The 24494-nt window shown below is 27.8% G+C and overlaps 2 protein-coding genes and 1 pseudogene across 9 annotated transcripts; 2 read left to right on the top strand and 1 right to left on the bottom strand.

The window, feature by feature from the left end:
* Positions 1-1745: 1745 nt before the first annotated feature.
* On the top strand, positions 1746-6848 carry LOC149060404 (uncharacterized). 6 transcript variants are annotated; one of them, XR_016189810.1, is made up of 9 exons: positions 1752-1978; positions 2057-2170; positions 2266-2391; positions 3517-3573; positions 4412-4693; positions 5360-5507; positions 6080-6208; positions 6429-6528; positions 6596-6848. XR_016189810.1 is itself a non-coding variant. In XM_089217570.1 (8 exons), the coding sequence occupies exons 2-8, from the start codon at positions 2084-2086 to the stop codon at positions 6623-6625; spliced, it is 855 nt and encodes a 284-aa protein (XP_089073696.1). In that variant the 5' UTR covers positions 1750-1978; positions 2057-2083; the 3' UTR covers positions 6626-6848. The 6 variants fall into 6 exon arrangements, 4 of the variants coding, with proteins under 4 accessions (XP_089073699.1, XP_089073696.1, XP_089073698.1 ...); XR_016189809.1 differs by having other exon boundaries at positions 1753-1978; positions 6080-6204; XM_089217570.1 differs by lacking the exon at positions 6429-6528 and having other exon boundaries at positions 1750-1978; positions 6080-6204.
* On the top strand, positions 6660-24443 carry LOC149060405 (uncharacterized). 2 transcript variants are annotated; one of them, XM_089217574.1, is made up of 3 exons: positions 6660-6790; positions 7252-7287; positions 23518-24443. In XM_089217574.1, exon 3 carries the CDS (start codon positions 23541-23543, stop codon positions 24054-24056), a length of 516 nt encoding a protein of 171 aa, XP_089073700.1. In that variant the 5' UTR covers positions 6660-6790; positions 7252-7287; positions 23518-23540; the 3' UTR covers positions 24057-24443. The 2 variants fall into 2 exon arrangements, with proteins under 2 accessions (XP_089073700.1, XP_089073701.1); XM_089217575.1 differs by lacking the exons at positions 6660-6790; positions 7252-7287 and adding an exon at positions 21579-23450.
* Positions 7930-20413, bottom strand: LOC149060406 (uncharacterized; annotated as a pseudogene). Its single transcript, XR_016189808.1, has 5 exons — positions 19203-20413; positions 17144-17207; positions 10733-10872; positions 10468-10645; positions 7930-10343 (listed from the first exon to the last, which is right to left on the bottom strand). The product of XR_016189808.1 is annotated as an uncharacterized LOC149060406 (transcript).
* Positions 24444-24494: the final 51 nt, after the last annotated feature.

Below are 24494 nucleotides of genomic sequence, written 5' to 3' on the forward strand. Positions count from 1 at the left end.
TATATCCATAAATTAATATTTGGTTAAGTACTTTAGGAATTAAATAGCATAAAAAAAAATCTATTGAGAATGTAGAAAATTCTTGGATATATCAACAAAGAAATCTTTGTTTACGTATTTAAAAGTCATTCTTAAAATTAATTTGATCATATTTACAACTATACTCTATTCAAAACAAGAGCAATAACAGGCATAATATTATAATAGTCATATTATTATTACGACTTATAAACTCGTTTATTTTGGTTTTAATTTTTATACATGTCGATATATTTTATAAAAAATTAAAATATTATAACAGGCCTATATATAATTATGGCCTTTGGTACTATGGTATTTGATACATAACGTTTTTAAAATGTTTTAGTTACATTTCATTTCAAATATATGGTGATCAAATATTTTGAAAATAATACAACAATATTTTCAATTAAATATTTTACAAAAAACCTGTAGAAGGTTATATTTTCAATTTGCTATGTGGGCAGAGACAATTTTTCGTCTTCGATATTGTCAAACACTTCCCCTACCCAATTGATCCACAGTACACCAGTGCTTTGAAATGAAGCCGCGTACATGAGCACAAGTCGACTGTTTGGTACCGCCGTTATTGTGAATAAAGTATATATGAGTAATAAAAGTACAACATGAAAAAAAAAAGTTGGTTATTTTACATTAACCTCATACCAATTAAATAATTTAACAAATATGTTTCTTTTAGATAACTACTTATCATTAAGTATTAGTTTCATGGACTAATTATTTAACAATTAATGGCACACACATTTTAATTTTTTTTTAACCTATATTAGAATAACATTAATTTTATACTTATAATGAACAAATAAATACAAAATTCTTCTTTAGATACATTAAAATATTATTTTGTACGTTAAATCAGGAATTCTCAAACTTTAATGAACACTGTACCTGTTTTTACCATTTTATTTTATTGAGTACCCCTTTTTCACAGTTACTAAACTAAAATATATAAAAAAATTTAAAGACATACATACATTTTAAAATTTAAACCTTAACCATCCTCTTTTGAGTTACCCCAAGTAACCAAAATGTTGAGTACCCTAAGGGTAAATCATACTACAGTTTGTGAGTCCCTGCATTAAATCTATCACTGTCAGGTGCTAATGTCTTAATCCTTAAACTGTAAGATAATACTCTTTGATAAACTCCTTAAAAACCGTTAGGTTTTTTTAAATTTTTTTTTCTTTCTAAATTTCTATATATTTTTATATTATTACATTTTTATTCATATTTATTTATCGTATAATAACCAATTATATCTTTGAATTAAAAAAAATGAACTTTCTTTACATATGTTATGCATATTTAAAAATATGGTCTAATAGACCGCCACGCGATTATGAACGTTAAAAAAAGGCATGTGTCTGATTAATGTATACATAGTAATTATTATAAGTGTATATTTAAATCCATATGATCCTAAAGAACATAATACATATATGTTTTTACATATATACATGTATGATTAATGAAAGATTGATAATTAATATTAATTAATTAATATTTATATTTTACTTGAAATCGCACGACACTGCGGATTTACAATTTACTATTTTTGTTTTTTTTTTAAATCATTATTTAATTATTATATAGTATAATACGAGTACTGAGTAAAGGTATTGTGTTATACGATTCAATAAACTACACGGACCAAGAGGGGGGTGGGCCCCTCTCTAAATACGCCACTACCTGGAGTGCCACGCGGCTTGATTTCAATTTTCAATAATTTTTGTACTTTTATAGATACCTCTCATTATTTATTTAGTTTACCATCAAGTATCATTTGTCGGACTCTTATCATTTTTCGCTTATCACTAATTTTTATGTAAAGTAATTAAGTAACTACCTTTCTTCGTGAAAATAACGTACTAATTCCGAACTATGTTAAACGTAACTTAGCATAATAAGTTTAGTTACTTTAATTCAATTAACGTAGGTGAGTACCGAGTACTGACTTCTGAATAGAGATTTACAAAGAAATGTATAAATATTATTTCATTTTTTATTATTACAGTACATCAGTGCATCAGTACAATTCAACATGATTGATCTAAGTATGTGGGAGAACTTTCCATTGTTGATTCCAAGCAAAAATTGCAAATCTTGGAAAGGATATATATTGTTAAACGTAAGTTAATTTGGACATGATTGATGGTGCATGATTCAATCATGTACTTCATATGTGGAATAATTTAATTTATAAACTTAAATAAATACTTGCAGGCATATAGTTTTTACGTAGAGATCTCTTGCCCTAATATACCACTACTGGACAATTTAAAAATTCAAATTCCAGAACTTGAAGCCTTCAACTTCCATCAATTTGATTTTAAGGAAACAATAGAAATAGTGAGTTATACCAATAATGTCTATCAGTATAATATTTATAAACTTTTAACTTAAAATATAAAGTAGGAATCACTACAATGAACAATGGTTGGAATGAGATATATTGCTATGGTCTAGCGTCCCGCATTGTATAGTTCACAGTCAACTAGGTACCAGCCGCACCAAGCTAGGGAAGGGTGCGACGAACTTTGTAAATGTAGGAGAGAAAGCATTTCGTGGAAATCATTAGCATTAGGGAAACACGAAATCATGTGGTCATACGACTATAAAAGATCATTGATAGGGGTATACACGGTGTGGGGTTATACATCAATACAAAAGTTCCAAGAACCAATGTTATAATGTAATATCATAATATATATTTTTACATAATAATAATATTAATAATAATATAAATTACCGAGGTCTGCAGCTGCATGGGATGCTCATTTGGCTTTCAAATGGGCGAGTAACATTTCCCGCCAGTCTAGATAATTATACCACATCCGTGAGAACAGCGACAAGAGCAAGTAGACTATGGGGAGTAGAGGGTAGCACTATATAAGGGACCCCGAAACAGCCTGTATTCAGACGCGACTTGACCAGACTAGCCAGAGCACCTTCACGCCAGTCTGTTCTTTAATTTATTAAATTGAACTTGGAAAAATTCTTATAAATAATATTCTGAACTTAGAAAATATTCAAGTCAAACCGAATTTATTCTAGTCATTCAGAATACTTAACTTGTTAAATAAATTCAACTTTCATGTTATAAATAAATATATATGTTTTTTCATAATAAATAATCAAATAATCTAACTAAGAAGAATTCCACATTGTTTAAATTTTTAAATTAACTCAAGAGTCACCTTCCAAACATCATCCTTAACTACTGATACCTGTAGGCGACAAGATCACTACAATATTATACAGCTTAAAACAAGTAAAACACTAAAGTATATATTTTCTTGCTTTTTATTTTAAACAAGGATTTATTTTTACCGTATAAAACTAAATAACGATTCAACTTGAAAAACTTACTTGCCCTTTGAATGGTTTGAAATTATTTTCTACTGTATATGCTCTGTAATCAAAATTAAATGTTATTACTTACTTAACAATTTAACATATTTTTTTTGTCTTTAGGTTAAACAAAAAACACATTCATTATCAGAGTTTTTAAAGGAATTAATTTCAATTTTGGTAATATAATCTTATATATTTTGTTTAATAATTTACCCAAGGTCCATCTAAATTCTAAATTTAAATAGAGTTAAGTTCAAAATACTTAAAATGTTTATAAATACAACAAAATATATGAACAAATATTTTTTATATAATATAATGTTAATCGTTGGCGGCTTTGTACATAAAGCTTTTAGCACTTGGTAGATAGCTGAGACTCTTTACAAGGAATTAGTCCATTTAAAATATATTAATTTTTTATCATGAAACCGTTTGACTTTTTGGCTCTAGAAAATTTGGATGTTACAAATTGTTTTTAAATTTATTCATTAAAACAAGGAATAGGTAGCTATTAACAATAATAATAATATATTATTGATTATTATTACATTTAATTAAATTTGTGTCTCAGAAAATTATAGAATATTAAATTTTTTTTTTTGTTATGCCTTATGAATTATTATTTGTGAACTTGATTGTTTAACTACATACAAAAAATAATAGTATCTTTACCTCTTATTCAATAATTTTACCTAACAAGTCTTGTTTTATTTGTCTTTTTGTATAAACATTTTTAGTAAACCTGACCAAAGGTGATTGTTAATATGTTTCCACCTATCAATTTTATATCCTGATTTAGGAACGATATTAATTGAATTCTATAATAAATTTAACGATATTCAAATTATATGAAAACAACTAATATTGATCTCTTTGTAGTAAAATTATAAACCGTAAAAGTTGCTTATTTAAAAATAAAATAATCTAATGGTCTCACTATTTGCCAAGAACTTATGCTTTTTGGAAAATAAATAAATTCTCAGATGGACTGATATAAATTATTTTTATTGTTTAGATAAACGTTTGGAAACAAGATACTTCTACATACTTGTCAAATTTAAGCAATGCACATAATGATAAAAAATTTTATTATGTGATTCAAGAAGTTAATTTATATGGACGATATGTACATCAAATTGATGAAAATCTAAAACACATAACTTTCAACGTTTTAGATATGCGTAGGCACAGCCATTTAATCAAAGTTTTTATACCTGATGAATATCCCAAGATTAAGAAACAACCATTATATTTTGAAACTATGGTTCCTACAATCGTCTTAAACTTATTTTTGAAGGTAAATATTTAATTTATTATAAATGTGTTGTTGGAAATATGGTAATATTTATTATAAATCCAATGATAAGACATTAGTAAAACCTTGGAAAAAAATGTATTGGCCTGCAATTATAATTGAAAATTTCTAGAAAGCTTGAATTCATATTAGCAAAAATTGCTCACTTCGGAATATATACTGGACAAAATCACAGCCTTTTTAAATATAATATATAAAATCTGCAAATTATATCACTAATTAAAAATATATACAGTATTAAATGTATTTTTTTACAATTATGGTTTTTTTAACTTGACCCCCTGCTGTCCCCTAGCCATATAGTGTTCAATATTTTTGTATAAGATACAATACCAATTTCATTTTTATAATTTAAGTTATTTTTCAATTTGAGTGGTGAGAATAGGACAATTTAAAACATAATTAAGTGACTCAAGTACTCCTCAAAACTTTTTAGTGAACTATGTAGAACTTTTTGACATTCCTAAGATGTATTAGCTATTCTTTTTATTAAAAGTTGTATGTAGTTTTTGTTTATTAGCCGTTTGGAAAATGAAATCATGATTTTACAGACTAGATGCAAATATACTTTTGGGAAAAGATATTTCCCAATGTCTGCTTGGTTTTTACCTAATATTTTAAGTATATTAGAATTATGTTTTTGTTTAGATGAACACTATTTTAAATTTATTTGAAATGTTTAAGAATGTTGTTAATGATTTAAGCAGTTTTTGGAATGTTCACCACGAAATTATCAGCACTTGTAATACTATAGGATCTTATACTTTTAAAGATGTTAACTATAGAATACCTATTGGTAAGTAAGAATAATTATTTTTATTTCTGAATATTGTTCAGCTATGATGTAATTGATTTATAATTTGTTGGGTTAGAATGTTGTAGTATTTTTTTAGGAAAGCCCAAAGTCTACTTTAGTGAGATAGAAATCAGTTGCACTTCCCGAAAATTAAAATATGATATTATATTTAGTATATTTTGGAGATTTTGAGCATTACTAAACATATTGATATTTCAAAATCATTTAGATCATAATATTATTGAGCTAATTTTCTAATACCTCGATTCATTTTTTGTTTTCTTTTAACAGAAATATACGATTTTGTTTAATATCTATTGTCTATTGATTAACATGATCATATTTTATACATTTTTAGCTTGTGTTTTTTTCCGTATAAATCTGTATTTTATATTTTTGTATTAAAATTACATAACACAATATTTTTGAAATTTATACAGAATATCAGCATTTTTATATTTTTAAAGCACGTAAATCTTAACTCCAACATTAGTCTAATCTAGGTTAATTAGTCACATAGTTATATCAGAAATACTGAGTATATTATGTTAACAATCTACATTTTATTTTAGATATTCATGTATGTGTTGAAGTTGAAGTTGATCCATTAAATCCTTTGAACTTTCCTACATTTCATCTTCATGGTTGTCCAGCAACTATAGAGAAGTTTCAAAAAAGATTAAATGAAATCAATCCAGTTTGTACATAATTTTTTGAATTTATTAGTTTAACCATTGATTATAAATATTATAATTTAATAAGTACAGTAAAACTTCCATATAACAAAGTTGCATGGGGAACAAAAAAAAACAATGAAGGTCAAGATTTCAAAAATAATTTGTCAAACAGAAAATAATGTTATATGGAAGTTTTGCTAATAATATGATTCATTATTACTATTCTGAAATTTCTAATATACAGAACTTAATGTGCCGGAATTCATATTGAATGCCATCTACATGGACTTTAATTGCGCCTTATGTTATTAACGTTTTGGGTTGTATAGAAAGTGGCGTTGCCGGTATAACTTTATTAATTTATTCCATTCCAGCTACTCTTTGTAACATCAGTGTCATATGAAATTATAGATTACAAGTACAAAGACCGTGAGGATTTGAACTGTACTGTTACTTCAGCTTCCACGAATGGATCATAGCAGGAAAAATGTCTCACTGTCCATGACGTCATTATGCCGCTTATCATTTTACCATTGTTGATAACAGTAGACAACCATATTAATATATTATACAAAAGTTAACAAAACGCATTACAAAACGCGAATAGTAAGTTTTTTTTTCTGTCTAAATAAGAAATTATTTAATAAAGGTAGCTGATATATCATTTTGGTTTATCTATTTAAAACAATAGAAAGTACCAACTTTTAAAATAATAAAAAAATAATAAGTATAATGTTTAAAACAAAAAACTGAAGACAGCAGTTTTTTATACTACCTATATCTATAAGCAGAGGCGGACAGGCCAGGTGGGACAGTGAGAATAGCCTACAGGCTGGCTGAACCATGTAAATTTTAAGCTTTAAACTAAAATAAAATAATAATGATTAAATGAATAAATCTATGTAAAGGTATTATAGGTAATTTTTAATATGGAATAGTTATAAATGCAAGTTGTCATTAATAAATAATAAAGAAAATGAAAAATGTTATTCAGCCTAGTTCAGTGGTACTTCTATTTAAAACTTAATATATTTATTTAGTTAGGTTTATATTTGTTTAAATTTTAGGGTGATCAAACAAGTACAGCTGCAGAGAATTTATTGGTAATGTTTTTAATATTATTGACAACTCATTATATTGTTTTTAAATACCTACTTATTATTCCTTAGTAAATATACTTATAAAACAGTACCTACTTGCGGCTTGAATAGAGAGATAATAGGATACCTCTTAATTTTTATAAAAATATTTTAAGTAGTAAATATTTTAAGTTTTAATATTTTATTTTTAAGTTCCTATTTTCTCTAATTACATGTACCCCTTATTCCCACTGGGCCGAACACCCTCTGTACGTATCTGGACCTTTACAATTTTCATTAATTAAAATTAAAGACAGTCGGAAGAAAACTATGTAATAAGTAATACCAGTGGCGTCTATTCTATGGTATATGTGCTGCTGAAGCAACACATACATTTGGCGGGTGGTTGGATGTTGGGTGATTTTTTTTTTATATTAATATCTACTGAGACTTATTAGTGTAACATAATTAAAAACAAAACAATACTAAATACAAGTTCTGAATATACAGCATAGGTTGAATTAATTGTTATTAATTATAATGCCATTGTGTGTGTAAAATATAATCCTATTTATATTGGTACTTAAAAGTTTCTTAAAATTACCCATGAATAATATTTTTAAATTTCAATCAAATAACTAAATTGTTATTTTTCATTTAGCTATCTAATTTAATCCAAATTTTAACATTAATGCTTAAAAAAATGTTGTGTATGCAACTTTAATATTTTTAAATAGCTATAATAACAACTTACAAGGAACTTTGTTTTCAAGCCTTTTGACAAGTGGACATTTTTTTATTGACATTTATAATCATTTAATGTTTGTATTATAATTTAATTACATGCTATAGTATTTTTTTATTATATATATTTTTTCCTAAATACAAATATAGTTGTTTTAATGAAAAATAATTTTAATTTTATAACTAATTTATAAAAATGAAGATGTATATTTTAAAATAGCTTAAAATTAGTTTAAATATTTTGAAATTGTATTGAGTGTAGACCATGATAGTTTAAGTTCCTGAGTAGGTAAAGTCTTGAGTTCCTACAATTAATACTTTATGAACAATAAAACCAATTTTGTTATTTTATGCATGAATATACATTTCATAAGAATTTGAACTTCAAACATTTGTACACAATTCTTGAGGATTTACTCTTAATTTTTCTTTCCAATAATAACAGCAATCACTATCTTGATCACATAAAATCATAACAAAAATATAATTTATTTGGTAATACAAATTATTGAACTACACTATATGATTATTTTATTTCATGTCTATATAGCAGTTGGTAAATACTAAATAGTATACCTATTAAAAATAACATTAACAATTAATCTTTTATGTAAGAATGATCAAATTTTGGAGTTGAACTGACATTTAAAGTGTATTTTGTAATGTTTTTTAAAGATTGCCTTATATGTTTAGCTTCTGTAGATGATAGAGCAGGTTGATGGTTCTGCACTTTTTGTTTTGTCCAAAAGCGTGCCTGTGGTTCAATTTTTTTTTTTAATGTTTCATTGACTGGTTTTTTAAATCTTGTGCCCTTGGATAGTGTTGAAATTATTTTATCACAATGCTTTATGACAAAGTCTTTATCCTCTTCATTTAAATTTGAACAATTAAACATACCACACATAATTTCCATTTTATTTTTAATCTCACAGTCTTTTTTATTTATTTTATCTGTATCTGTCTGAATGAAACTATTATCAATTACTAAATCATGTGAATGTGGAACAATGTTTTTTTCATTTTGAGTCATAATCTTCAATTCTGTTTTAAGACATGCATGAATATGTTTACATATATTTTAAATAAATAATATTATTCATGCATGAACATTTGTAGGAATGTACACATATCTGACATTCTTCACATTGCAAAGCACAACTATCAAAAGATTGAAACTTTTCAACTTTGTATTGAACATTGATATCATTTTCAGAAATAACTAACCAGTAATCATTAACTTTTGTGATCATATCTTGAGATATTTGTTTACTGTTTTTATGAGCTGTGTTTATTTGCATTATTTTTGATGATCTCTTCTCTTTTGAGATCTTTATTACTCTTTCAAAACTTTTATCACGAACAAGTGACATTAGAGCATTAATTGCCATATCCAAACGTTTACAGTGCTTCCCTTCAAGGTAGCAGTATTTAATGTTTTTATGCAATGATTCCAAGTACATATTGGTGTTTATCCCCACATGTTTTCTGTTGAACATTGCCCACTTTTCTACTCTTGTTGAATAACATTTTCCAAAATATTTTCCAAAGTCAACTGTGTCTGGATCTTTTAAAAGATCATTTAGAACTTGATCAATTTCAACAAAAAACGAAGTTTTATCTACCTCAAACATAAGTGATTTTAATGTTTTAAAAATAATTTTTTTTTTTTTCATTACCATTAATCTTGTTTAAATTTTTTACCCAATTTCTTAGTACGTGCCATGTGCATAGAAGCTGTTTAACAGCACATCCCATTATAGAGCACCAGGCATTATAAAAGGCAGGCTCATCATCAGACATAAAAATGAAAGAATTAATGGTGCCAATAGTGTTCTTAATGCATTGAAAATAATGCTTGTAAGTATCAGTGTCAGATCTATTCGAAAAACAAAAGGCAACTGGGTACCCGTTTCCATACTCATCAACTACAACAATTGTATACAGTTGAAAGCTGTATCCGTTCAACCCGTGTGTACCATCAACACACACCTTATCGTTGCCAAATTTTATGAACAGTTCTGATTGTAATGGAGTCATTATAATTAAACAAAAATCATTAACTGTAAAATGAGGAACATCACTATCTATACTCCCTTGATGTTTATAGTACAAAACAGGATTTAAATTGCCTTTTTTCTTCATTTCTTCAACCCAAAGTCTGACACTAACCGCATCATTTTCATGCTTTTTTGTAGAATATGTGATGTTATAATCCCTCTTGATGTTATGCACATCTTTTTTTTCTAACAAATGAATTCGTTTTAAGTCTCCTTGAATTGTTGATGCTCTTATATCTTCTAATACTCTGTTGACAGGAACACCCATTGCCAATTTTCCTGAACATAAATCATTGCAATATTATACAGAGTGGGTAATCAATATTTTAAATTACAAATCACTATTATATAGTCTATAATGTATGTAAGTATATTAAAACAAAAATTAAATAATGGTAAGTACCTGCAATCATACTTCTGTCTTCTGTAAACAATCTTTGTTTACCTATTTCCATATCATGCCACATATATGTACTACAATATCGTACATTCACTTTTGAACTATTTACATGTACTTTAATACTTGATGGACATACTGAACCAGTTTTAACAGATCCACTGCTTTTGGAATTTTTACACCCCTATATAGACAATAGACATACATAAATAATAAAAAGTAAAAACACTCATTAGGATCTTCATAAGTTATTTTGCAAAATATTTATTACTTTATTTGAGGTTTTAGGGGCAAACGATCTATGGCAGAAATAGTAAATATACTCTTTACTGTGAGTTTTTTTTACAGCTGTATTTTTAACATATTGGCATTTTTCTTTTTCTTCAATGAATCTTTTCCATTTTTTAAAATCTGACAAACATTAAACCATATAACAGGCATAATATTAAATGATTATATTGATTCATATAAATAATATACTTAGGTAAACAAATTTGTCAGTAAGTTGTTAAATATTATGCTATATATATAGCTTATATAGCTCGGTGGTTTATTTTTGTACCACTACACAATGCATAAAAAAACTCAAAACTTACACAAAACATATTCAAATTGCAATAGTGATACTTATAAACTTGCGTGGCTGCATTTAAAACGAACTTGGTATGAAGTATTTATGTACAACTAGCATAAAGGATTTGTTTTTTTGTATTATTTCTATAAAGTATAAAATATAGGCTATTAATTCGCTGAAGTATTTGATTTCGATATATACATTTATATAAAAAAAATAATAATAATATTATTAGATAATGAAGTACATAGGTATGTAGTTAATCTATCTTAAAAAAAAAAGGTGGGGGGGATACGACACCCAAATCCTCCCCCGTAATTACGCCACTGGTATTGATGTCAATAATGTTATGATTGCATGTAAGTACATAATATATATAGGTACATATATGTTTGTCAACGGTCCATGGAAGGGTTTGAACCTCCTAAACCCCTTCCCTTGAGCATTCTCCTGATCACTCAACTGCTATGGTTTGTAGCAGTATAAAAATGTTAGATTTTTAAAAAAAGATACACCACTTATTTGTGCATTAGTTAAGTTGAAATTAAATCACAACCATTCTATTAATTCATGTGGTGTACTCAGACATTTAAGAGTGTCTGATGAAGTAATAGTAGATGTAAACTAATTCCTTTGTTCAGAAATATATTTTTGTTATTTTTTAGACTAAAAAAACATTCTTAGGTTAGGTTAGTTCATTAATTTTTTTCCATTTTATGCTGTCTTTTCTTGTTTTTTTTTCTTACTCAGTTAAAGGAAAATCGATTTAAGCAAAATTCGGGATGCACCGGCGAAAATAATTTGGCAATACTAAATAACTACGTACCTAATTGATTTATGTTAGTCTGAGAACTTACTTGTGTAATTGCTTAAGTCCCAAATCTGTCTCTGTATGACCTATACCTTTGCAATCAATTACATTGTTTAACGCCTTGTACCCAAATATACGTTTTAAAAATTTTAATTTTAAATTATGTTGTTTAAATCTTTCCAGAGTTAATTTTAAAGAATATAAGTGGTCATCAAAAAGTTTTTCAAAACATGTGCAATTATCAATATAATTTACGTTAATTTTTTAATTTAAGTTAGACATAGTTTTATCTATAGCTTCTTGATATTTACAAGGACCATTGAAAACTTCCATTGGAATAAGTTTAAATTAATATTTCCCGGTTGTATTGCAAAACGCTGTTAGCTCTTTAGCTGTTTCATCTAACTTCAACTGATAAGCTTATAACTAATTAGAGTAATTAGACATTTTTTTTGGTAGATTTTTGGTAATTATTAGTGTAGCTAGTTTTTTTTATAGCTGAATTCATAATAGCTAATTATAGCTAATAAGTATGTCAAAATTATTGAAATTATCACATAAATCATAACATAAACTATAATATACACCTAGTATATACCGAACTCATCATACACTTTATACTACGTGTAAACAGTCATAACTTATATGATTACTATAACTATTGACTAATGGAAACTTAGTTATTATAATTTATTTTATTAACTGTTAAATGTCAAGTGTTTAAATAAATAAAGAAAATTTACGTCGGAAATAAATTAGGACTGAACAATATTTACAAACACACTTGACAATAAAAGAATAGATATCAACACGTTTTTCGATAATTTATTTAGATACAAATACAAAATACATTCTTTACTTCACTCGGAATCTAAATGGTATTTGGGATTTCAAATTTTTTTTTTATTATATATTATGTTTCATGGTTTTCAAAAATCTTTATAAATTATAATTTACACATCAGAATTATAAATAAAGCATAATAACTAAAAGTATGCATATAATACCGAAGTAAATAATCATTTGTTCCATTTTTTAAATTTTTTTTATAGAAACAGTTATTAGCAGTATTTGAATTGTTTAGAGACAAAGAAGGTCCCACCTATTAACCCGAAAATCGATGAGCATAACAATCGAAATAATCAAAAAAACTGATTTAATATATTCCCATGGATAATAACGAATGGATACGACATTCCAATGCTAGAAACGTCTAAAAATTCGGTCTTCAATTATACAGAGTGTCCCGTGAGGATAAACCCTAGGGGACTCGCCGTCTGGATAAAAACCAGTGTTTTGGTGTTTTATCTCTAACCTTAAAAATTGTGAAAATAATGAAAATAAAATGTTGAAAGTTCAAAACTTTTAGAAAAATAAAATCTATAAAATAGGTATCTTTATTTTTTTCCAAAATTAAAAATAAATTACATGTAGCACTTGTCTATGTGAATTTAATAACAAAAAAAAGATTTATGATATATTACCGCTCACTTTTTCGGTTATTATACATAAAAAATACCCCAAACTTAAAGTGATTAAAATCGTACACTAATTTTAGTGCTAACTGACGGATAAGATAAGATAATATTATAATAGATATACCGCAACAATCATGCTAACATGTTTTAAGGCTTTAGTCACCACTCGTTATTATTTAATTAGTCGGTCTTGTCTCTTGTGTATACAGTATACATATTATAGAGTGCTTACTAATAGGTATTTAGTGGTCTTTTGCAATTTTATTAAATTATTAAAATATTTTTAATTAATCATAATAATGGATTTTAAAATAATTGAGAGTTATAAATGGCCGGCAATACTCGACAATTTTAAATACAGACAATATTTAGGTAGAGTGCGTAATAGTGGAAATATAGTTTGTCGGTGTTGTGTGGAGATCGTTTAAGTTTTTAAAAAATGTCGGTAGTAGATTTCAGCCAATCAAACTTTAAAAATTTTACACACTTAACATAAATTATCGAGGTCTGCAGCTACATGGGATGCGCATTTAGCTCGTACGTGGGCGAGTGGCATTTCCGTCAGTTTAGATGATTATACCACATCCGTGAGAGTAGCGACAAGGACGAGTAGACTATGGGGAGTAGAGGGTAGCACTATATAAGAGATCCCGAAACGGCCTGTATTCAGACGCGACTTGACCAGACCAGCCAGAGCACCTTCACGCCAGTCTGTTCTTTAATTTATTAAATTGAACTTGGAAAAATTCTTATAAATAATATTCTGAACTTAGAAAATATTCAAGTCAAACCGAATTTATTCTAGTCATTCAGAATACTTAACTTGTTAAATAAATTCAACTTTCATGTTATAAATAAATATATATGTTTTGTCATAATAAATAATCAAATAATCTAACTAAGAAGAATTCCACGTTGTTTAAATTAACTCAAGAATCACCTTCCAACATCATCCTTAGTTTGGCAAAGTGACTGATGATACTGATTGAAATTACAATAGAATCCGATGTTTCGTATAAAAATCAATAAAAAAAAAAAATCCTTATTATACAACAACAGATGTGTAATTACTAATTATGATATCATCACCCTTAATAATATAATATATTCTCAGGACCTCCGCTCGCAACGCTTCCCAATCTTGTCGATAGTGTCACTAACACTAATGATCATTTACTACGCACACACCGGTATGACTCGCACATATATTATTTGACGCAGCCCGTTTCGCCCAAAAACGACCGTCTTCGTTTGGCCCGGGTATCCGTTTCGCCCAAATTTTGTTTTTATACGATTGCCGTTTCACCCAGGGTAGTATAGACCAATTTAAAATAAAGTTGGCAATAGTTCAGTCAAATATTATATTTTAGGGAACGTTATAAAACCTTTAGTAATAAAATTACGGTAATTGAGTTAAGAAAATAAAGCCAAAAGAAATATCGTTTATAAATGATAATACATTGAATCGATAACAGATAAGAAATCCAGTCGTTATCGAATTGAAATCGATCAAAATCTATAAAGCGCACTAAAAATATGATGCCTACGAATTTATGAATGCGCTGCATCATCACTGTAGCTTATCTTATCTAATAGAAAAGGTAGGTACATAACCATACAACAAATTACATAATTAAAACTTATAAAAGTACCTAATGAACAAAAAAGATTATCAGATTTGATCGTAGTGCGTATATGTTACATGACGTGTAAACATATCACAAATTTTATTAAAATGGCTGTGTTTTTAAAAAGTAAAAAAAACAAAGATATGGTAATGTTTAATAATTATAAGTACAATAATTTCGGTTCAAATAACGCTAAATGATAATCAAATATTATAATCATTTCCAACTTAATTTTAAATTGGTCTAAACTACTCTGGGCGAAACGGAAATCATATAAAAATAAAATTTTGGCGAAACGGGTACCCGGGTGAAACGGAGAGCGTCATTTTTGGGCGGAACGGGTCCCGCCCATATTATTGTCTATACTGAACTCCTTAACAACTGACTGTTTGCAATCCCCTTAGGTATTTATTGACATTCTGTGTTTGGTTATACCTAAATAAATATAAAATAATATACTAGTTCATTTATATAAGTACCTATATTACTGGTGTTACTTGTTTGTCACGACTGATGTTATTTCTCAAAATGGTATAAATATTTTTTAAATATACTTATATAGGTAGGTAGGTACCTAATAATTAAAACACGAATTTTAAAAACAGTCGAGTTATAAATGCCACTTATAATCACTGTCAAACAAATTTCCATAGAATATAAAATATAATATTATTTATTGAGAAATAAAGCTGAACCAGCCTTCTATTTTTTTTCGTGTTCAGCATCGGTTATATCGCTACCTTTATAAAATTATTAATTAATATAAATAATAAATAATGTTCGTGATATAGTGTTTAGTGATACATACTCGTAAAACATAACATGTCATAAATTAAGACGAAAATCAACGTACACGCATGTTCTTATACAGAACGGATTAGGATATTTTTTTAAATTAGTTATTTTCCAATTTCTATAGTAAATTATCTGTAATTTATCTGGATGAAATATTTTTATTTTTCATCAAGTTGTTAGATGAATTTGATTTGTTCATCTTCTATCTGTATCTTAGATAAAATTTAGGGTTGTTATTTTTATCTTTATCCAGATGAATTTTTAGACCTGCAACTACAACAGTGATCACGTGAATAGTATAAGAAACCACAAGTAACTAAGAACAGTAAGAAGTCTATTGTTAACAGTAATAGCTAATGATATTACTCTGACCTGAATGACATTCCTTTATTGTTTATTGATCCTAACTGATCATCATGATTATATTTTATGATTATACAGTTAGAGACGCGTATCATTAATTCATTATATTCGACTTTATTCAAAAAAATGGACGTGCAAGTTTACGGGCCTATTGAAGCGTCGTCTGATATTTACGATGACTTTTTGAATTACAATTACAAATGTGATTAATTTATAGATACAATCCATATTTTGTGTCTTTGTAGATTATTGTATTGTAAATATTATACACAATTTAATGTGTTTTATGACTTTCGTCCACTGCAGGTGTTAATGGAAAAACTGAAAACACGACATATTTAGGAGTACATGCTGTTAAGTTAATTGGATGGGGAGTAGATTTTGATGTAGACTATTAATTGATGATCCACTCTTAGAAGTATGAATGTGAACAGAATAGTTTTAAAAAAATCAAATGGGCATAAATCAATAGTCACAATTTGATTACCTACTGGATTTGTACCTAACATCTAATATGTTCTCGTAAAACAATAATGTTTGTTAATTTAAACTTAAATAATACTTATTACTAACCTAACCTATTACAAGTTACTAGTAAAATTACTATTCGTTTATACTTAATATTAAATAATGTAGATTTTTTTCCCAACGATTACTTTATTTTCACAATTATAAAACTGTTATTATATTTTATTAGTACCTTAAATATTTAATTAATTGCCTATGAATAAATAAATAAAATTACACTTTATAATCAGTGTCACGCTATAATGATTATTTACTATCGATCTATGCTCACGAAATATACACTATCCAAGTACCTACATGTTACTTATATTGCCTATATTTAACTCCTGTAAATGAACGGTTAGAAATTGAATATTTTAGCTGCTGTTTATGATGATTACCAAATGATGTACAAGTACTCTTGAACATCTCTGTCTAATTTAGCAAATTATTGAATTCATACTTTTTGTATAACCTACACATAGTCACATAAATATACAAATGATACAAATAAATTATCACTTACTAGGTACTGTGCATCCACGTCTCGTATGCACAAACTACTCGGGCTACTCGTCGTAAGTTCATACCTAAAAAAAAGACTAAATAAGCATGCATTTTTAAACTTAAGACTGGTAAAAATGCATTGAAATATGCCTTTAAAAGTTCAGAAATATACATTTATATGCATTAAAAAACTTAAAGTATGCACGAAAAATAAATGTATAAGCATTTTTTTAATAGGGAGAATTATAAAATATAGTAAAAATTTAATTTATAAAACACTGCAGTGTCATACAAAAATAAATATAAACTAATAAAATACTAATTTTTGTAAACATGTTTGGAAAAGTAAATAAAAATGAATTCAAGCTTTATTGATCCAATTTATATTAACTTTCATGAAAACCGATTTTGCTGAATTAACATAAATAATATATGCTCAATAACTTAAAAAAATCAACTATATGATGCATTGATGCCAACTATGACAATACACCTAAAACACGCAAAAACATACACTATTAATTTTTTATCAATTTATCATCATTGTTATGAAACAAATTTGTATCTCTCTTAGGATATTTTCTGATGAAACCAAAAAAACTCGCAAATTCATGTTGCAGTTAACATGCCCTGCTTATATTTTACATTAAAAATTGAAATTAAAACCTACTCTGTGCTATACTAAATCCCCTTAACACATTAAAAATCCAAGTCTAGATATTAATTATTAGGTACTTACTAAATAATATAAAAATCAATACAAAAGAAAACTTCCATATTAAAATAGGTTTAACATTAAATAGCTGTACAACATACCTAATATTTGTTGCAATCGCCACTTTAACAACAATGAATTAGTGTAAATACAGGGAAATTTAAATCCTCAGCCAATTACAAATCAATATAAGTCATTAATCATAAATTACAGGTTAGCACCTAGGTAGAGATATACTCGAGAATTATAGTTTTTGTCTCTTTATTTATTTTCAATAACAAAAGAATCTTAGTTGAGAGTGTTTATTATTGAGATGTTAGTGTTGATATGGTAAGGAAAAATATAAAAAATACTATATTTTGAATAGAATATAGATGTGTGCAAAACTGGCAGTGCATCATATTGAACATTTGTGACAGATTATATTAAAATTTGATTGTTTTAAGAATATTTTCTACATTTTAATATTTATGTAATAATTGATGTTTCAATTAATTTTTAAAATCAGATTCAGACTTGGTTTGTTTAGTATAATGCACTAAAACATTTGAGATAAGCAAAATTAACTACAATTTATCTATTACGACTGATAATTAAAATTTCTTAAAATAAAAAAGAAACTCTGAAGAACTTTAATGGGTTTAATTTAAAATTAATAATTGCTTAAAAAATACATAAATATTATAATCTAACAGGCAAATTGCAAAATAATTTTAAAAAATACATGTTTTTCAAAAAAAATTCTGTCATTATTTCATCTAGCATTAAAAATATAACTGGGTGCAAAATGTATAATATGCAAGTATACTAACTCAATTTATAAAATTTGTTTAATAATAACATAAAATAATTTAAGAATAAAATTTGATTATAAAACTTTAATATTCTATTTTTTTTTTTACATTTTTTTTTTTATGGTTCATCAAAAATACTTATTTTTTCACATTATTCAAATGCATGAAGAACTGAATAATGTCTAAACTTTCCTGTATTACAGGTACATAACAAAATATAAATATTAAACGATTCAATATTTAAATATATAAAGATATTATAACAACAATAGAATTTGGTAACTACCATGGGATATAAAACTAAAAAAATATTATTCTCTTAATAAACAACCAATTAAACAAAACAAAATAAGGAATAATAATAAATATTATACACATTGATCTTAAGGATAATATAAAAAGCACCACAGAAATAATTTAATAGTCTCTGCTCTATATTTTTTAGTACCCATCAGTTATAAATCTAAAATAATGATTAATAAAATGTTATGGGTTCGTACAATAATAGTCCCTCTAACCTATTTTTATAAATTATACCATTAGCTAGTAATGACAAATTAAAATATTACTAGTTAGAAATAAGACTATTGACTATTGCTCAGGAAGCATTAGACTGGATGATGAAAAACTATGAGTCCCACGCAAAACACTTCTTGATATGTTGTGCGTTTATAAGACGGATGAGTGTGTCCTCTTATGTCTTATATAGTTATATGATAGTATATAACCAACTTGGATTAAATATTAATAATAAAATATTAATTAATTATTATTTAAAAAAACAATTTATATGTAGTAGTAGTTAGTTACTTAGTTGAAAGTCTATTTCCTGTAAAACGTGTTTTGAGCAAAAAATTCACGCTTTTCATTTTTGGTCAACACAGCCATTGTGGATATCCACATAAAATTATACTCAAACCATAGACCTTTATACTAGTATAAGATCTATGACTCAAACTAGTCATCATTGACCACGAATACGATAATACATTTATACGAATGACATTATCGGTGGCAACCAAATTATATATTGCATAAATAATGCCCCTTAACAAAAACGCGAGCAGGCTCCATCCACAAGGGGGCTGCAGTCGGCCGGGTTTTAAGGAGGTCGATTTAACATGACAACATTAAAGTGACTTGTGTGTGCAAAGTTCAAAGTAAACGCACAAAAGTGTGTGCGAGTTTAATCTGTAATCCTTTTCGGTCAAAATGTCCTATAAGCGTCATCGACATCAAATATCGTAAATAATGAGAAAATTATGCGGGTCACAAAATAAATTGTTGTCAATAATGATTAATTTTATACCTACATCATAGATACATATTTTTATATGATGAACCAATTATTCTATAATTTAAAATTGTTCAGTATACAACCAGTAGCATTCACTAATTGTTAATTACTTATTGTATTTTAACTTTTTTTAGAACATCTCCGTCTAATAAAAAATTTACAATCTTTTTGACGTACGTAAGTAAAATCTTTAAAACAAACTTTGTCATTTCCTTGAGTGGATTTAATTATTTCCATAATTACACAGAATCACAGAAATATAAAATTACTTAGAGACAAGGTACTCTATACTGCATTACATACAGGAACTAGAGAAGTATAGTAACCGCCTAAGGTTTAACCGTAATAATTTATCGTTAGCAATATAGGTGGCTCGAGGAGGGTTAATATAAATAAACCGCCAATAACATTTTTCTAGGCTTAAGAAATTTTGTTCCGATCATTTATCATTTTATTATTTGTCAAACGTACTATTTTATTGATTTCGATACGTGGATGAAGTCATTATCTGTCCATAATATATATATATATATATATATATATTACTCTATAATATAATATATATATATTACTTTTAATTCAATATTATTTTTATATTTTGTTATCTGTTTTTGTTAGGATTTACTACACATATTTAGTTTTTATCTGATATGTTTTCTTTATATAAATTGTAAAAGGGTATATTATACCCGTTGATATACAACATAAATAAATAAATAAATAATGCGATTAATAGCTATTATACGTTCTGGACGCAAACTAATTGGTCAGTCGGTATTACATCAAAATCGCGTTTATTGAGATGACGTTACACCGACATTTGCTGTCTCCGTTTAACCCTTTAGCGATTAGTGGTAACCATATTTACCACTTAGTTTTTTTCAATAAATGTGCGATATGACATTCATTATTGATGTTAAGTGTCCAATTATGGTGTCAATGTATTCTTAGAATGTTTATCATAAACAAATTATAAGTTTAATTTGCTAAGACTACATTGGTCAGTAGATATAACAAAAAAAAAAAGGTGGTAAGTATATTTACCACTGCTCACTTGTTGGTCACGCGAAATTGTTCTTAACAATAATTGAAATATTTTATTTATCAGGCAACCAGTGTTGCCATACCGACGATAGTTTTATTTTCGAAATCACGGGAAAATTTTACATGATATGAAGTTATCAACTATTTTTCGCTCCTTTTCGAAAAGATAATATCCAAATTCAAATATGATAGGGTCGTGAAAATAAACTAATTACATTCGATTACGTCGATTACGGTTCGTGAATTTGCATCATTTTGTAATTATTTATAATATCTGAACATTGAATTTAAAAAGTCTGAATATGTTATAAGTTTATAATATGTATTTGTTATTTCTTTTTATATTTATTAGTTCAAGTTTTACTATTTTGTTTATTACTATGTACACATATTTATTACAAAAGTACTTAGGTTTGAAAATGTTGTAGCTCTGTTTTTTTTTTATGATTTTAAAATAGCAATATTTTGTTGTATATTTACTTTTGCTTTGTGAGAATTTTGTAATTATTTATAATGTCTGAACATTGAATTTAAAAAGCCTGAATATGATATAACTGTTATAAGTTCAACTAATTAGTATATAATATGTGTTTGAGCTATTTCTTTTATCAATATTAGTTCAAAGTTTTACTATTGTGTTGTATATAATACATTTAATACACCTACTTATTTATTAGGTATATTTAAACGTTGAAGTATTTGAATTTTGTTGTTTTATTTTTAATGATTTTGTTGTTGATTTCTGTACTTTTTAATAAAAAATTAATATTTATATAATTATTTAGTTCATAATATATAAAAAAGTTGTGAATGGTCTGTGGTCAATATATATACCATCTTACTTAATTATACATGAGCAGTGGTAAATATATTTACCACCTCAAAAACAACCCCTCAGAACTACCCTGATAGAGGGATGTTGTGAATTACATAATTTTTAATGTCCTAACGACTATAGAAATTGGAAAATATCACTTTTTTTTGTCTGTAGTAAGTATAGAATTATGCCCTTTAAAGGGTTAAGATGTATAATTACCTAAATATAAGTAAACTTTTCAAACTCTACAAAGCAAGCTATGGGGATTTTTTTCCGGGTTTTTTATCCTAGATTTGACAAAACTGAAAGTATTTAGTTTGACAGATTTCGATTTTTAAAACTGATTTTATATTTTAATATAAAATTAATTATTTATATTTTAATCAACAAGTTTACTAGGTAAATGTAGAGGCGATTTTGAATATCTATTTTTCAACTGAAATATCGAAGAGTAAAAATGTGATTATTTTTTTAAATATTATTTATATGACACTTTCAAGAACAATATTAAGAACATTAAAAATCGCTTCTACAATCACCTAGTAAACTTGTTGATCAAAATAAATCCGTTTAAAAACTTAAAATCCGTTTATCCAAATTTATCCAATTTTGTCTGACTTTCTGGTATAAAAGTTACTTTTTTTCATCAACTTCAGCCTCTTAATATTGTTAATAATTATTAATTAATATTATAATGACAAATATTTATTGAATGAATGTATATATTTTAAAGAGTGTCTTATTTTCCAATAAAAAATCATGAAACTCAAAACAATTTCGAAATTTTTGATTGTATTAAAAAAGAATTCTCGACGAGTTTGTGGAAATACTGAAAAAACTATGGATTTCCAAAAAACAATTTAATCTGTATAAAAAATCGGTACAAATTTTAACTTCAAATGCTTATGACAAATTGATTTGACTTTCCAGCAGATAAACTTTTTAATACCTATTTATTAAAACAAACATTTGAATTTAAATCCAGCCATTTATTAGATAGAATTATGTGTTTGGACCATATCCTATAAAATTAGCACCGAATAGCGAATGCTAATAAAATTGGACAAGCATCAAGATTTCCAGGAAGAAAAATTTGATACCTAGGAATTACGAACTACGCCTACTTCCAGCCCAATGCTTAGTAATAAGCTATTAATATTAAAAATCGATAGGTTAGGTAACTATATACGCTATATTAGTTATTACTTATTACTAGTTTACTACTACTACTACGATAGTTAACGATTCAGTTTCTTCAATGAATGATGGCAAGTTGTGACGGTAAAGAAAAATGTATGGCCGAATGGAGTGAATAAAATAATATTTAAACAATGTGCAATAATGATAGATATTAAATAACAGAGGGAAACGACGGAAAATTATTAGCTGTGGGAAAATATTAAATAAATATTTTATTTTTTTACGTCGTAATATGTCTTGAATTTGTTTGTAACACTGAAGGTAAGCACACTGCTGAGCGGTAGCGTCGGAGGTAACGATAAAACCCAATCGGACATTTACCTCCACCACAACAACACGCCGAGACAAAATAATTTTCCCTCAATCATCACTGCGGTGTGTGTTATAGGGGCGTCATTTCAGGTTTTTTTTTCGGGTGTGCGAAGTTTCAAGCAGGCCATTTTGAAATTTCACCAGGCCGTATAAAAATAGATATACATACGTATATGTATATTATCCTGCATTCAATTATTTCCATACATTATAGACCGGCTATTACTGGCAATCCAGATGGGATCGGACCGCAACCACACCGGACGCCGTCAGCCGAAAATGGATCCACAGATTGATACCGAACCTCTCACGATGGCTGGCGAAGCCCACGCCGGTAATGACGTATCACTTGACCCAGGCGATGTCAGTATACATGGTTGCTTCCACAGCTACCTTGCAAAAAGGAATCGGGCTGACGACAGCTACTGCTGCTATTGCATGGACCCAGATGACACGGCTGAACACACGTTGTTTGCCTGTCCAAGGTGGCTGGACGACCGAGCCCGACTAACTGAAATACTCAAGAGACCTCCAAACGCCGGCGACGTGGAAGACATCCTGTGCGGTCCCCCTCCGACTGACCTGCCCGACGATTCCGCCGCCAGGGGAAGACTGATGGAACAAGCTAAAACGACCCGTCACGTTCTCACCAGCATGATCGAATCCATCATGTCCACCAAGGAGGAAGACGAAAGGGAAGACCAGGCTCACAACAGGACTGCAGCAAACATGAGAAGAGCTCACCTAGTCTGAAGCGCAAACGGGAACTCAAGATGAACAACTGGACTGACACTCGCACTACTCGCCACCGCGAGTCGTCGGAGGTGTCACCGACCACGTTGTTCATCCCCCACCTGTGACACCACGGGAGGGACGGCGATCACTGCATCGCAGCAACTCAACAGGGGAGAGCGACCACTCAAGGGCGGCGGACTCCGGTCGGCCCGGGAAGACCACGTCGAGGTCAAATGTAAAAATGTATCATGTATTCTCTTTTCTTATGTATAACTTAGGACTATGTTGGGGGGTAATTCGGAGACTGTCTGGATTACCCCCACGTATGTATAATTATTTGTTTCAAATAAACGATGGCGGCGTCGCGGAAGTATTGCGAAAGCAGTTCCCGCGGCGTCATCGGTTCAAACAGGAAAAAAAAAAAAAAAAAAAGGCTATTACTATTTGATTTTAATC

The sequence above is a fragment of the Diuraphis noxia genome, unplaced genomic scaffold (assembly GCF_037042655.1).
Source record: "Diuraphis noxia isolate RWA-SAM2 unplaced genomic scaffold, SU_Dnox_SAM2 contig0001, whole genome shotgun sequence".
Classification (NCBI taxonomy): Eukaryota; Metazoa; Arthropoda; class Insecta; order Hemiptera; family Aphididae; genus Diuraphis; species Diuraphis noxia.